At 39.6% G+C, this 16,939-nt stretch overlaps 1 protein-coding gene across 2 annotated transcripts; it reads right to left on the bottom strand.

The window, feature by feature from the left end:
- Positions 1-2,026: 2,026 nt before the first annotated feature.
- On the bottom strand, positions 2,027-16,385 carry LOC132764213 (acyl-coenzyme A thioesterase THEM4-like). Of its 2 annotated transcripts, none has more exons than XM_067472318.1 (7): positions 16,055-16,385; positions 13,724-13,984; positions 12,358-12,517; positions 11,963-12,131; positions 8,626-8,736; positions 6,494-6,618; positions 2,027-2,304 (listed from the first exon to the last, which is right to left on the bottom strand). In XM_067472318.1, the coding sequence occupies exons 2-7, from the start codon at positions 13,850-13,852 to the stop codon at positions 2,249-2,251; spliced, it is 750 nt and encodes a 249-aa protein (XP_067328419.1). In that variant the 5' UTR covers positions 13,853-13,984; positions 16,055-16,385; the 3' UTR covers positions 2,027-2,248. The 2 variants fall into 2 exon arrangements, with proteins under 2 accessions (XP_067328419.1, XP_067328420.1); XM_067472319.1 differs by having other exon boundaries at positions 16,059-16,385.
- Positions 16,386-16,939: the final 554 nt, after the last annotated feature.

Raw genomic sequence — 16,939 nt, 5'->3', positions numbered from 1 at the left:
ATTCACTTTGATTTGGGGGAGTTGTAGTTCACCTACAACTTGGGGGAGTTGTAGTTCACCTAGAGCACTGTGAACCCAAACACCAATGGATCTGGACCAAACTTGTCACACAGGCCTGATATGAAATGTGATTATTCACCTTGATTTGGAGGAATTGACATGGACATTTTAGAGTCGCAGGTTCTGGGATGTATAGTTCACCTGCAATCAATGAACACTGTGGTCAATGTTAGATTTGGTTTGGGTATTTGGGGTGCTGATTCAGAAAATTGCATTGGATAGACCACATCAGCTCTAGTTTCTTGTTGCAACGGTGAGACCATAGACCACTGGTGGTCCACGGACCACAGGTTGGGAACCACTGGGTTAGATAAACATCAGGAATAGAAGGATCTCTTTTTCAGACTGAAAACATTTAAGGTGCGTGGGAACACAAAATCCCCTTTACCGTCTGACCCCAAACCCATTCTGAACAATAGTGTCATGACCTAAACTGTCAGTTGGAACTTTGTCGCTTTCGCTGGTGCATGCTTTTGAATGAAATCTTTCCAACTTTGATTGTGAGTTAATTGTTTCGCCAGAAAGTTACCGATCCGGACAAACGGAATGAAAAACCCAAACAACAACATCGCTTAAACACAAAAATATAATCTCTAAGAGAGAGGCCCAGAAACACCTCCAGCAATGCCACTCCATCCAAAAAATATAATATCCAACTCAAGATGCCGAACGGAAATCTTTAGTTACACATTCAGTAGTCAAAGCATCATATAGATGAGACCATGCCAATAAAATAAAACTTATTTTAGGGAAGACAATCCCTCCCTTAGTTCCTTATTATCCATCTTAAATACTCTTTGAAAAATAAATAAAGGGTTTTTTTAATCCACTTATAGTTTTCTCCTTTTGTAATAAGAAGTCCATCTTTTAAACGTATCTGCTACCAAAGCTGATTTGACAATACTATTTTGGTCCAAACGGTTCACAGAAGTAAGTGAAGGAAATGGAAAGAGATATAGGTTGTTGTGAGTTTTCCGGGCTGTCTGGCCACGTTCCAGAAGCATTCTCTCCTGACGTTTTGCCCACATTTATGGCAGGCATCCTCAGAGATTGTGAGGTCTGTTGGAAACTAGGAAAATGAGGTTTATATATCTGTGGAAACGAACACAATGGAATGTGGAATGATGTCCAGGGTGGGAGAAAGGACTCTAGTCTGTTTGAGGTAGGTGTGAATGTTTCAATTGGCCACCTTGATTAGCAGTTAATGGCCTAGCAGTTTCAAGGCCTGGCTTCTTACTGCCTGGGGGAATTCTTTGTTGGGAGGTGTCTGTTTGAGCTGAGTGGTACCTCGGAACAAGCCAGGTAAGAAATGAAATATATTATCATTATTATAGTAATAATAATAATAATAATAATAATAATTATTATTATTATTATTATTATTAATGTTTAAAATATTTAAAACATAATAATACATTTTATTTGTAAATTATTATTATTCCTAAAAGCCATTAAAAGCTGATGATTATAATCATCTCCAGCTTTTAATGGTTTTTAGGAATAATAATAATTTTATAATTAAATTAATAATTAATAATTTAATAATAAAATAATAATGTTATCGTTATTATTATTATTATTATTATGTTTTAAATGTTTAAAACATAATAATAATACATTTTATTTGTAAATTATTAAATGTTTATTTGTAAATTATTAAATGCCATTCAATGCTAATCAAGGTGGCCAATTGAAACATTCACACCTAGCTCCAAAAGATATATAAACCCCACTTGCCTAGTTCCCAACAGACCTCACAACCTCTGGGGATGCCTGCCATAGATGGGGGAGAACCGTCAGGAGAGAATGCTTCTTGAACATGGCCACACAGCCCAAAAAACTTACAGCAACCCAGTGATTCCGGCCATGAAAGCCTTCGACAACACATTGAAACAGATATGCATTAGCGGTCTGTCTTTCTGAGACGATCCCAAGAAATCTTAAGAGGGAAAAGGAAGCACCGGTACCCGTTTTCGGACCCGAAAAGGTTATCTTTCCTTGGAAAAGGCCTGGAAATACAATACAAAGGCACGCAAGGTGAACGGATACTCTATATATCAAAACAGGACCAGACTAAGACTGAATGGACGAGGGCAGGGAGTCAAGTGCTGTGTGTCTATGTGAAATGCATCACTTCTTGCTGGACCAAGAATGAGGACGCAGGAGAGATTCGGGAAGGGGAATCCACTCAAAGAGGAGAAGGCCCATCATCCCCGGGAGCCTTCGGCAGTTGGATAAACAGACCTAGTTAGAGGCGAGAGAGAAATAAAGAGAAACAGAGAAGAGAGAAAAGGAAATGTGTCATTTGGCCAGGAAAACACAATACACAATATTTCAAACCGTCTTGTGCTGTGAAACCCAAACTGTGAGGAGAGGCAGGTCAGAAATAAAATTATCATCAATTAAATAATAATAATAATAATAATTATATTCTCTCCTTCCTTCCTTCTCTACCCTTCTTTCTTTCCTTCCTTTTTCTCCTTCTCTCTTAAACTCCCTCCTTCTCTCCTTCCTTCCTTCTCTACCCTTCTTTCTTTCCTTCCTTCCTCCTTCTCTCCTTTTCTACTTCCTTCTCTACCCTTCTTTCTTTCCCTCCTTCTCTACCCTTCTTTCTCTCCTTCCTTCCTTCTCTACCCTTCTTTCTTTCCTTCCTTCTCTCCTTCCCTCCTTCTTTCCTTTTTCTCTCCCTCCTTCTCTATCCTTCTTTCTCTCCTTCCTTCCTTCCTTCTCTACCCTTCTTTCTTTCCTTCCTTCTCTCCTTCTTTCCTTTTTCTCTCCCTCCTTCTCTACCCTTCTTTCTCTCCTTCCTTCCTTCTCTACCCTTCTTTCTTTCTTTCCTTCCTTCCTTCTCTACCCTTCTTTCTTTCCTTCCTTCTCTCCTTCTTTCCTTTTTCTCTCCCTCCTTCTCTCCTTCCTTCCTTCCTGTAATTCTATTATTATTATTATTATTATTATTATTATTATTATTATTATTAAAATAGACAATTGGTTAACAGAACATGAGCTGCTGTAATAGGTTAATTTTTCAGATAAAATTAACTTGTTGTTGTTCATTCGTTCAGTCGTCTCCGACTCTTCGTGACCTCATGGACCAGCCCACGCCAGAGCTCCCTGTCGGCCGCCACCACCCCCAGCTCCCTCAGGGTCAGTCCAGTCACCTCAAGGATGCCATCCATCCATCTTGCCCTTGGTCGGCCCCTCTTCCTTTTGCCTTCCACTTTCCCCAGCATTATTGTCTTCTCTAGGCTTTCCTGTCTCCTCATGATGTGGCCAAAGTACTTCAACTTTGTCTCTAGTATCTTTCCCTCCAGTGAGCAGTCGGGCTTTATTTCCTGGAGGATGGACTGGTTGGATCTTCTCGCAGTCCAAGGCACTCTCAGCACTTTCCTCCAGCACCACAGCTCAAAAGCATCGATCTTCCTTCGCTCAGCCTTCCCTAAGGTCCAGCTCTCACATCCGTAGGTGACTACAGGGAAGACCATGGCTTTGACTAGGCAATGGATCTTGGTTGCCAGTCTGATGTCTCTGCTCTTCACTATTTTATCGAGATTGGACATTGCTCTCCTCCCAAGAAGGAAGCGTCTTCTGATTTCCTGGCCACAGTCTGCATCTGCAGTAATCTTTGCACCTAGAAATACAAAGTCTGTCACGGCCTCCACGGTTTCTCCCTCTATTTTCCAGTTGTCAATCATTTTTGTTGCCATAATCTTGGTTTTTTTGACGTTTAGCTGCAACCCGGCTTTTGCGCTTTCTTCTTTCACCTTGATTAGAAGGCTCCTCAGCTCCTCCTCGCTTTCGGCCATCAGGGTGGTGTCATCTGCATATCTGAGGTTGTTAATGTTTCTTCCAGCAATTTTCACCCCAGCTTTGCATTCATCCAGCCCCGCACATCGCATGATGTGTTCTGCATACAAGTTAAAAAGGTTGGGTGAGAGGATGCAGCCTTGCCGGACGCCTTTCCCAATCTTGAACCAGTCTGTTGTTCCGTGGTCAGTCCTTACTGTTGCGACTTGGTCCTTGTACAGATTCCTCAGGAGAGAGACAAGGTGGCTTGGGATGCCCATCCCACTAAGAACTTGCCACAATTTATTATGATCCACACAGTCAAAGGCTTTAGAATAGTCAATGAAGCAGAAGTAGATGTTTTTCTGAAACTCCCTGCCTTTCTCCATTATCCAGCGGATATTGGCAATCTGGTCTCTCGTTCCTCTGCCTTTTCTAAACCCAGCTTGAACATCTGGCAACTCTCGCTCCATGTATTGCTGGAGTCTTCCTTGCAGGATCTTGAGCATTACCTTACTGGCATGAGAAGTAAGGGCCACTGTACGGAAGTTGGAGCAGTCTTTCGCATTTCCCTTTTTTGGTATGGGGATATAAGTGGATTTTTTCCAGTCTGATGGCCATTCTTGTGTTTTCCATATTTGCTGGCAAATGGCATGCATCACCTTGACAGCATCATCTTTTAAGATTTTAAACAGTTCAGCTGGGATCCCGTCGTCTCCTGCTGCCTTGTTGTTAGCAATGCTTCTTAAGGCCCATTCAACCTCACTCCTCAGGATGTCTGGTTCTAATTCATTCACCACACCGTCAAAACTATCCTCCATATTATTACCTTCCTATACAGATCTTCTGTATAGTCTCTCCACCTTCTCTTGATCTCTTCAGCTTCTGTTAGGTCCCTGCCATCTTTGTTTCTTATCATACCAATTTTTGCCTGGAATTTACCTCCAATGTTTCTAATTTTCTGGAAGAGGTCTCTTGTCCTTCCTATTCTGTTGTCTTCTTCCACTTCCATGCATTGCTTATTTAAAAATAGTTCCTTATCTCTTCTGGCTAACCTCTGGAATTGCGCATTTAACTGGGCATATCTCCCCTTTTCACTGTTTCCTTTTGCTTTCCTCCTTTCTTGGGCTACTTCCAGTGTCTCAGCAGACAACCATTTTGCCTTCTTGGTTTTCTTTTTCTTTGGAACGTACTTTGTTGCCGTCTCCTGAACAATGTCGCGGACTTCTGTCCATAGTTCTTCTGGGACTCTGTTTACTAAATCTAGTCCTTCAAATCTGTTCTTCACTTCCACTGTATATTCGTTAGGAATGTTAGTGAGATCATATCTAACTGGTCTGTGTATTTTCCCTGATCTCTTTAGTTTTATTCTAAATTGGGCAATAAGAAGTTCGTGATCTGAGCTACAGTCAGCCCCAGGTCTTGTTTTCACCGACTGGATGGATGTCCGCCACCTTTGGCTGCAAAGGATGTAGTCAATCTGATTTCGGTGCTGACCATCTGGTGAAGTCCATGTATAAAGCCGTCTTTTAGGTTGTTGGAAGAGAGTGTTTGTTATACACAGCGAGTTTTCCTGGCAATATTAACTTATTACAATAATAATAATAATAATAATAATAATATAATAATAATTAGCAGTATCCCACTTTTATCTCTGGAATGACTGAGAACATTTCAAATAAACATATTAAAATATGTTTATTTTGTAATCCACAAAGGAACATTGTGAACATGAGGAAGAACTTCCTGACTGTGAGAGCCGTTCAGCAGTGGAACTCTCTGCCCCGGAGTGTGGTGGAGGCTCCTTCTTTGGAAGCTTTTAAACAGAGGCTGGTTGACCATCTGTCAGGGGTGATTTGAATGCAATATTCCTGCTTCTTGGCAGAATGGGGTGGGACTGGGTGGCTCATGAGGTCTCTTCCAACTCTTTGATTCTATGAGTCTATGATTACATTTTTATTTGTATAAATTACAAAACAAGAGAATTGCCGCAAGCATGACCACGCTGTGGCTCAGCTAGTTAGTAGCCACCTGCATTAAATCACGACTGACCGAGAGGTCATGAGTTCGAAGCCAGAGTGAGCTCCCGACCAGTAATAGTATAGCTTGCTGTTGACCTATGCAGGATGAAAGACAGTTGCATCGGTGAAGCATTTATTAATTTACGGCATTTATATGCCGCCCTTCTCACCCCGAAGGGGACTCAGAGCGGCTTACAAGACATATATATACATACAATATAGTATATTATTAGCATAGTACAATATCAGTATTAAATATTACTATATTGTACTATACCATTATATTGTAATATTATTAGTAATATTACATGTAATATATATAACTATATTATTATTATTATTATTATTATTATTATTATTACTACTATATTGCATTACATTACAGAAGGAAATTTAGGTACCGCTTTATGTGCGGAGGCTAATTAATTAGTTAAATATGACACCATAAAACCCAGCAGCGTGCTGAAGAATGAGGAAGTACTCCATCAAGTGTCACAAGTGGACAGTGAAACGGCAGCTCCCCCTGTGGCCGGAATCGAGCATACCCTCACGAAGCCGGAAAAGCAGGAATGTCAAATTGCCTCTGTGTCTGTCTATAGATGTTGTATGTCTAATGGGAAAGCCTTTACCTGTGGCCTCTGCGTGGAGGGTCTTCCTGTTGGCGCTCTGCATGGCTCCGCTCACAAACACCTTCCTGCCTTCCATTCGGTCCACTTTGCTGTTTGCTATTACCACCGAACCCAGAGGGACGGGACTGGGAGGAAGAGGAGGAGGAAGAGGGGGAAAGGCTGGTCAGTACAAAAAAAATAAGCCCACAATATTTTCCCCTCCATTCCTGCCAACGAAAAAAACAAAACACAACTAAATTCTCTGCTCTCCTTTAAAAAGATACAACACAAAATAAACATATTTAAATACATAAATTAAATAAAAATGAGATACTGCTTATTATTATTATTATAGGTTAATTTTTCAGATAAAATTAACCTATTACAACAGTTCATGTTCTGTTAACCAATTGTCTATTTTAATAATAACAATAATAATAATAATAATAAAATTACAGTTCATGTTCTGTTAAACTGTTGTATATTTTAATAATAATAATAATAGTAATAATAATCTATATAAATAAAAATGTAATGTTTGTTTGTGGGATTAATATAACTCAAAAACTACTGGACGAATTGACACCAAATTTGGACACAACTGTTGCATCCCAGATCAAGAAACGAAACCATAAGATTAAATCCACCACACTGGACTGTAGGAAAAAACAATCCTTTTTTTATTGATGAAAAATTGGTTACAAAAGAAAGTTAAATGCAAAGTCAAAAAGCCACAATAGAAACACAGCAGTCAGGAAAATCTCTGAACTTGAGCAAAATTCCAAAAACCACAATCCAAGAACCAGGAACCTGTTAGCCTCACGCTAACCAGGTACTTGAAAACTAGAAGCCTCTGGGATTACCAGCCATGGAACACAGGAATTCTGCCAAGGCACAGCCACAGTCCCAAACGTTGCTTGATCTAAGGAGACACCCGGCAGGCGGCCCCTTAAACCAAAGAAACGATTCCTTGAAACGCCCCTTGACTTTGAAGCCTGGGCCTGTTTCTCCTGTAATCTATTTGACCTTCGTAGAAACTGTGAATCACTCCTGTCTCTAGTTATCTGTTCCCTTCAGGCCTCATTAAAAAAACCCAGGTGGAGAGCTATCACGGCTGGATTCCAAAACATTTTCATCCGGCTGTTCAGTTTCGCTTTCCCAGCCGCTGACCTCAGCATCAACACCAGTTTCCACACTGTCAGGGAAAGCTACATGTTCAGTAGCTTGCTCAGTTGGAAATACTATCAGAGAATCAGGTTCACACAGATCAGGCTGAACCCCAACCACAACATACCTAACAGTCCAACGAGTGACCATCACTCATAAAAACACTGGAAAACATAGCGGAAGAGACTTAAAAAGCCATTTAAAAAAAATTACAACGCATGCGCATAACCACACACACACACACACACACACACAAATACATACACACACATATATGCATATATACACACAAAACACATATACACAGACTGGGCCACACAACACGTGGCAGGGGACGCCTAGTTGTCTATAATAATAATAATAATAATAATAATAATAATAATAATATAAATATAATGTTCGTTTGTGGGATTAACATAACTCAAAAACTACTCGACGAATTGACACCAAATTTGGACACAATACACTTATCAAGCCAATGAGTGACCATCACTCATAAAAAACACTGGAAAACACAGCAGAAGACATTTAAAAAGCCAAAATAATACATTACAACGCATGCGCATAACCACACATATACACAAATATATATATACACACACACACACATATATACATATATTATTAATAATAATAAATATAAATAAAAATCTAATGGAAAACACAACAGAAGGGACTTAGAAAGCCAAAAAACAAAAAAATACATTATGTGCAAAACCACACATATATACACACATCTACACAGACTGGACCATAGCAATAATAAATAAACATTATTGTTGTTGTTGTTAAGCAGAGGGGCAGAGGTTGTATGGAATTTCTCAGATTTCTTTTTGATAACAGTTGGATTAGGTCTAATTTGCAGTCCCTTCCAACGCTGTCATTCTATAGAGATGCTAACTTTATTTACATTTAGTTAGCCTTTTGAATGGCCTTATACTGACACCTCAAGCTTTACTTTTCAGGCGCAAGGAAATCATAATTACCTTTTGTAGTTAATGCTGAGGTTAGCAGTCATCACCCGGAAAGCGATGGACATCGCCAAAACCCCGAGGATCATGTCCAGAACCGTGGCGATGGAACCGCCGTGCGCGCAACTGGAAAAGGAAACATTTCCTAAATGTAATCAATCCATAATAATGGGATAATAAGGAATATAAGAACCAGGATGAACCATATGAAGGATGGAATGGGAAAAGGAGATGAAACCATCGCAAGATGTGACTCTATGCACCTCCAAAAATGTTTACTAATTGTCCATATTTAATATGTCCCAATAAAGCTACATACAATGGCCCTCCGTATTCACACATTAAACTTGATTACTTGCAAGCTTACTATTCATAATTAAATGGGATTACAAAATGCAAATGAAACTAAAACATAACTCACAAATCCACAAGTTCCACCATGTCTCCTGTGCTATGCTAATAATATAATATAATACAATATAATATTATTGTATATACATATATTTACAATATTATAAATGTAATACTAATAATACAATATTATAATTATATATTTTATATTACATGTAATGTTTTTATTTATTTATTATTCAAACTTCTATTCCGCCACTCCCCTGGGGCTTGGAGCGGCTTACAAGAACCGGCTAAAATCGAACACAATTTAAAAACAATGTAAACACAATGTAAACACAATTTAAAAACAATTAAAAACTATTTAAAAACAGCAATATCAAAGATCAAAGACCTGTCGAAACAGGTATGTTTTACATGCCCTGTGGAAAGCTGGTAAGTCCCACAAGGCACGGACTTTAGGTGGCAGAGTATTCCAGAGTGATGGTGCCACTGCTGTGAAGGCTCTGCGTCTGGTTGCTGTTAGACGTAAGGTCTTGACACTGGGGATTTCCAATAGATCTTGGTCTTCAGAACGGAGGGATCTCTGGGGTTGGGAGGGGGTGAGGCGGTCCCTCAGGTACATCGGCCCCAGACCATGCAAGGCCTTCAAGGTCTAAAAGATCACCTTTGAAAGTGATCCTGTGCTCAATTGATAACCAATGCAGCTGCAGTCAGATTGGGATGATGTGGCATCTCATCGGAATTACCAAAAGAAGCCGAGCATCTGCATTTTGTACCAGCTTGAGCTTCCGGATCACCAACAGAGGAAGGCCAATGTAGAGGGCGTTACAGTAGTCCAGTCTTGAGATGGCCGTGGCCTGGATCACCGTAGCCAGGTCATCCCTGGACAGGGAGGGGGCCAGCCGTCTAGCCTGCCGCAGGTGGAAGAAGGCGGTTCTGCTCACGGCGGAGACCTGGGCCTCCATCGTCAGCAGAGGGTCCAAAAGGACTCCCAAACTCTTGGCCAACGATGACGGGCATAGCGCCTCGCCATCCAGGGTAGGCAGCTGGATATCCCCACTGCCCGGTCGACCCAGCCATAGGATCTCCGTATTTGCTGGGTTCACCCTCAACCTGCTGGCACGCAACCATCCAGTCACGGCCTCGAGGCACTGATGGAAACAATAATTGAGTACAGAGTCCGGTCGGCCTTCCATCTTCAGCACCAGCTGAGTGTCATCGGTGTACTGGTAACACTCCAGCCCAAAACCCCGAACCAGCTGAGCAAGTGGTCGCATAGAGATGTTAAACAACAGAGGGGAGAGAATGGCCCCCTGAGGAGGAACTCCACAAGAGAGAGGGGACCTCTCAGAGATCAGGCCTCCCCTCTCCACTCGTTGTCCACGGTTGTGAAGAAAGGAGGACAGCCAGTTTAAAGCTCTCCCCCTGACTCCAGCCACAGCAAGGCGGTGGGTCAAAAGATTGTGGTCGACTGTGTCCAATGCTGCTGTGAGATCCAATAACACAAGTAGCACTGACGCCCTCGTCAAGCTGGCATCGAAGGTGATCCGTGATGGAGACCAGCACAGTCTCTGTCCCATGCCCTGCATGGAAGCCGGACTGGAAGGGATCTAGTCCGGCTCTGTCGTCTAAGAATTGCTGCAACTGCAACTGTTACTAATAATATTACAGTATAATGGTATAGTACAATATAGTAATATATAACACTGATATTGTACTATGCTAATAATATAATATATTGTATATAAATATAATATTTGCAATATTATCATACTACAATATAATACAATATTATAATTATTTTTATATTACATGTAATACTACTAATAATATTACAGTATAATGGTATAGTACAATATAGTAATATTTAATACTGATATTGTACTATGCTAATAATAAAATATATTGAACGTATATATATCTCGTAAGCCGCTCTGGGTCCACTTCAGGGTGAGAACAGCGGCATATGGATGTCGTAAATAAATAAATAAACAAATAAACAAACACTATTCCTGCTTTCCCTTCCATCCCGAGTCTCTGGCCACTTCTGGTCCTCTAAGAACCAGCCCCAAAAGGCTACAAGCCACTTGGGTTCCTTAGCTGAGAGATTGAAATATAAGTCAAGACTACCATATTTTACCACATAATAGTCGCACCCCAGTTTTCTGGGTGACAAAATCGGTATTCATGGTACAAGAGTTGCAGGAAATCATAAGACTTTACTTCTTGGGAGGAGAGCAATGACCAATCTTGATAGAATTGTGAAGAGTAGAGAACTAATTTTAATATGAGTGATTTAGTGTAGTAATTTGGACACATCATGAGAAGACAGGAAAGCTTGGAGAAGAGAATGAAGCTGGGGAAAAGGGGGATAACCAAGGGCAAGTTGGAGGGATGGCATCATTGAAGGGACTGGCTTGACCTTGAAAGAGCTGGGGGTGGCCATGGCCGACAGGGAGCTCTGGCGTGGGCCGGTCCATGAGTTCACAGAGTCAGAAGAAACTGAACAAATAAACAACAAGGTGCAGAGATGTTTGGGGCTGATTCCCCTTTGTTTCTTCTTCCTCCAAAGGCAAGGCAAACCATGAAATGGAGGATTCTTGTACTCCGCCAGAGAATCAAAGGCAGATTTTTTTCATCATGTAATAGTCGCACCACAAAAAAGGAAAAAACAGGCACTATTATGCGATGAAATACAGCAAGCTGATTCTGATTGGGATTCTGTAAGATCGTCACAGCTTTGCCACTTACGTAGGGTCCTGTGCTCCCAAATACAGAGGGTCAACAGCTTTGAGAAGCAAAAATTGCCTTTATAGTGGCACCAGGTAATAGTGTGACAGCTCCCAGGAGTATCACTCATCTCTACACACAAGATTACCGTATTTCATTGCATAATAGTGTCTATTTTTTCCTCTTTTGTGGTGCGACTATTACATGATGAAAAAAAATCTCCCTTTGATTCTCCAGCAGCGACTGTTGGGTTTCTTTTCAGCCTTACCCTGGGGGTCCCTCGAGATAAGGACCAAACTGGAAGACCCCGGCCAGTTGTTTCTCCCGCTTGTTCAGAAACATGGCGTATTCGAAGCCCTTGCCTTCTTCATCGAGGTTCCTGAGGAACAGGCGGGTGTCTTTGTTCTTCTTCAAGTTGTATTTCTGCATCAGCTCCTCTGTGGGAACAGTAGAAGGGAGCCATATCAGATAAATGGACCCAGTTCTCCAACAAAAGAAGTTGGAAAAGCTACTTTTTATAATGCAAAACCAAGGGAGGAAAAACTGTGGTAGAGAAACCCAAGAAAAGTTTTGTTTTGGTTTACAAACTAGTCAAAAATGGAATTTGAGGGGCAGGAGATAGAACGGGAAGCACAAACAAAACATTGCAACTTCTGTCCTTGCCTGGAGCGTGTTCCAAAGTATTTCGGTAGGAAGTCAGCCGTTGCCACGTCCCATCTTTCGCCATCTCTGTGAGCTTATTGTAGTGAGCCATCATTTCTGGGCTCCAGCTTGAGTTCGGGAGGGAATAGTCCTTCTGCTTTTCAGAATGACAGAGACGGACCTGCGAGGGGCAGAAGGACAAGGCCTGCGTGATATACAGGTGGGCACCTTCACATTTAGGGTATTTTCCTCTTCTCCCCGTAAAGGAATAATATTAAAGGTAAGGTAAAGGTTATCCCCTTTAACAAATTAATAAATAACAATATATTTATTTATGTTAATTATAATAATTAATATTAATATTAATATAATATTAAGAATTTGATAAATTAATACTTAATTTATTATTACATTTAATTTTTAAAAAAATTAGTTCCAAAATGGCAACCAGATTGGTTACAAGTATATCTAGGAATAAATAATAAATAACGAATAGAAATAATAAATAAATAAATAAAATTAAAGGTAAAGTAAAGGTTGTCCCTTTTAATAAATTAATAAATAACAATTTATTTATGTATATTAATATTAATATAATATTACAAATTTCATAAATTAATAAATTTATGATTAATTTCTTTTTAAAAAAATTAAAATTAGTTCCACAATGGCAGCCACGTTGGTTACAGGTACATCTAGGAATAAATAAATAATAAATAAATAAAATTAAAGGTAAAGTAAAGGTTGTCCCCTTTATTAATATTAATAATAATGTAATACTTAATGTATTATTAATTTTTAAAAAAATATTAAAATTACTTCCAAAATGGCAGCCGGATTGGTTACAGGTACATCTAGGAATGAGCACATGACACCTAAAACTAAAATTACCAAAATGGCAGCCAGATTTAGGCGTGACCCTATGACATCTATACTAACGTCACTTATACTAAAATTAGTTCAAAATATGGTAGCCGAACTAGTTTTTGTTTATTCGTTCAGTCATTTCTGACTCTTTGTGACCTCATGGACCAGCCCACGCCAGAGCTCCCTGTCGGCCGTCACCACCCCCAGCTCCTTCAAGGTCAATCCAGTCACTGAACTAGTTGTGGGTCCCATTTATGGGATCCTAATTTGATGAGGCACCAGCTTTCCTTGGCAGAAAAGGTTACAGGCCTTGTAAAACTACCACTCCCAGGATTCCATGGCAACTAAAGTGGTGCCATCCTATATTAATGATATAATGCAGGTGGTCTCTTGGACCTTGGGGGTCCCTTCCAGTTCTTGCTATGATGTAACTGAGGACGAAATAATGGAAGTCTCTCTCTAAACCAGGAAGGCAGGTTCTAGATTCTTTCCGTAACATATTAATGGTCCCAGTATTTACCAGAGTCTTTTGCACAGGTGGGATGGAGATGCTTTGCAAGAACCCATCAGCAGGTGATGGATGCAGATCGTATCTGGGGATTGTCCATCGGAGAAGTGCTTTCCGCAGTTGGTAGACGTTCCTCAACATGGTGTGTCCCAAGGAAAGTGCCTTCAGATCCTTCTTCAGCTTCGTGTCTGGCTCATCTTGAGAAAGCAAGAGCCAAGCGAAGCGAAACCCTGCATGGTGCTAGAACTGATTGGTACCAAATCTTGGGTAATTCTGAAAGGCAAGCAAGTGCATTTTCTTTCAAGTCTGGTGTCATAATACAGACATGTATTTGAAGAAGAACACTCAGCATGCCCCAGTCTGGTAGAAATGAAAAAGGGTAACTATCCCCATAAATAACAAAATTGTGCTAAACGAATTATAAATATAGTAATATAGCAATAATGATAAATTATAATTAAATATGCTGATATAAATTATTCAATATTATATGTAATACTAATATTAATATTAGTATTATTTATTTTATTTATTTATTTGCTTCACTTTTATACCGCATATTTCAGCCCTTGACAGGCGACTCAATGCGGTTTACAGTGTAATTAAAACACAGCAATACAACAACCGGGACGACAACGTCGCTCCACAACAATTAACATCAGACAGACAAATCAACAAACAACATATATAACGCCTCCGTTAAAGTCAGATCCATTCTCATAGCCATTGTGCCGTTCCTATGTTCAGTTACCGTCTTCCTTAGTTAGTTGCATTGCTTAGCCAAACGCTTGTTCGTAAAGCCAGGTCTTGACCATTCTCCGAAACGCCAGCAACGAAGGTGCCTGTCTGATGTCTGCTGGCAAGGCATTCCATAGCCGAGGGGCCACCACTGAGAAGGCCCTGTCTCTCGTCCCCGCCAAGCGCACCTGTGACGCAGGCGGGATCGAGAGCAGGGCCTCCCCAGACGATCTTAACGTTCTAGTCGGTTCGTAGGCGGAAATGCGTTCGGAGAGGTAAGCGGGGCCAGAACCGTTTAGGGCTTTATAGGCCAAGGCCAGCACCTTGAATTGAGCCCGGTAGCGGATTGGCAGCCAGTGGAGCTGGCTCAGCAGGGGAGTGGTGTGCTCCCTGAGTGCCGCTCCTGTTAGCAACCTGGCTGCCGAGCGCTGGACCATCTGAAGCTTCCGGGCTGTCTTCAAGGGCAACCCCACGTAGAGCGCGTTGCAGTAATCAATCCGGGATGATTAAATTATAGTATTACCATATTATTATGTTATTATATTACCACATTATATTATATTCTATTAGTAAATACAGTTTATTAAGTATTATTATATATAACATTATATAAATTATGTGTATATGTTATATATAATAATAATAATACTTAATATAAATTTATATAATTAATATAAATTAATATTATATATTATTCAATATTATATATAATACTAATACTATTATTAGTATTATAGTATTACTGTATTATTGTTATTGTATTACCATAATAATATAATAACTATAATACAGCATTATTATTTTATTTGACATATTTGTATTGTATTATATTACCATATTATTATATTACATTACCTATTAGTATTATTAGTGTTATATTACCATATCATTTTAAAATTACATATTAGTATTATTAATATTATATTACTATTATATTACCATATTATATTATATTCTATTACTAAATATATATAGTTTTATTAAGTATTATTATATTGTTGTTGTTCATTCGTTCAGTCGCCTCCGACTCTTCGTGACCTCATGGACGAACCCACGCCAGAGCTCCCTGTCGGCCGTCACCACCCCCAGCTCCTTCAAGGATTATTATATATAAGATTATATTAATTATGTTATATATAATAACAATATTACTTAATATAAATTGCTTTATATAATTAATATAAATACTATATATTATTCAATATTATATACAGTATTAATATGATATATAATACTAATATTTATATTAGTATTATAGTATTACCATATTATGTTATTATATTGCCATATTATTATATTATATTAGTAAATATAGTTTTATTATTATATTTATTATATACTTATATAAATTATATTTTATACAATAATATTACTTAATATAAACTACTTTATATAATTATAAATATTATTTATTATTCAATATTATATATAATACTAACATTAATATTAGTATTATGTTACTATATTACCATGTTATTATTATTTTATATTACATATTAGTATTATATCACCATCATAATATAATAACATAACTATAATACATTAATATATACAATATTAGAAGCTATGAAGCATAAATATACGAATAGAATGAGAGAATCTCACTTGCCTTCTTCGTCCTTCGGGCTTTACAATGAGAAAGGGATTTCTCTCTTCCGCTGACGTCACGAGCCATTCAATCCCGACGCATGCGCACACTGGATAACACATTCTTGCCGAAGACGCGCCTCTGCGCATGCGCAACTCTCAACCGTCGGTTACCACAGAAACGAGGGAAAAAACGCTCCTGTCATAGAAACCTCAACCACTCAAGGCTTCATAGCGAAATAGGAGCGAATGTATCACTCCTTTTCCCTCAGGTTGACACGCCTCAACCAATTCAGGCCGCTGCCATTACTAATTGCTGCTTCTCCCAAAGCCGGCTTCGTTGTGAAGGCTTTTCCTTTTTCGCCCCGCCCTCTCAACTCAGTCCTCGTCTCCGATTGGACGCTGCGGGTGCCTGTCCCACAGCATCGCCTTCCCATTGGGCAAAAGTCCCAACCAATCGCAGGGGATCTCCCGCCTCCTCGCTTAGCTATTATTGGATCACTTTAAACGCCAATCAAAGTGGGCCGAGGAGAAGGTTGTCAACTATGGTTGGACAAAGCAAATGTCAATCTCGCATCCTCTTTGGAGCGGATGAAGGGCTCTGATTGGACCATTCAAAGCCCCGAGGGCGTGGCCTGCCACGGCGACTGGACTGAAATTTAAAGGGACATTACTGTTATGATTGCTATTGATATTAAGGGTGCAATCTGCGCATGCTCAGAAACCAGGACTGAAATTTAAAGGGACATTACTGTTATGATTGCTATTGATATTAAGGGAGCGCTCTGCGCATGCTCAGAAACCCATGAAGTCCTTGTTTATATGTCCACATTGGAATATTGGTGGGTTTTGAAGGGAATTGGTCTGGACATTTTGGAGTTGTAGGTACTACTACTACTACTA

This window comes from Anolis sagrei, chromosome 12 (genome assembly GCF_037176765.1).
Source record: "Anolis sagrei isolate rAnoSag1 chromosome 12, rAnoSag1.mat, whole genome shotgun sequence".
Lineage (NCBI taxonomy): Eukaryota > Metazoa > Chordata > Lepidosauria > Squamata > Dactyloidae > Anolis > Anolis sagrei.
Note: the sequence above shows the minus strand (reverse complement) of the source record. Positions and strands in the feature narration are given on the sequence as shown.

Bases quoted from the DNA above. Each gene is read 5' to 3' on its own strand.
- LOC132764213 (XM_067472318.1), bottom strand. From the start codon at position 13,852: ATGTTGAGGAACGTCTACCAACTGCGGAAAGCACTTCTCCGATGGACA. The intron at 12,518-13,723 runs GTAAATACTGGG...TGCCCCTCGCAG, and splicing joins CACCTGTGCAAAAGACTCTG to GTCCGTCTCTGTCATTCTGA. The intron at 8,737-11,962 runs GTAAGGCTGAAA...TTCCTTTTCCAG, and splicing joins TATCTCGAGGGACCCCCAGG to TTGCGCGCACGGCGGTTCCA.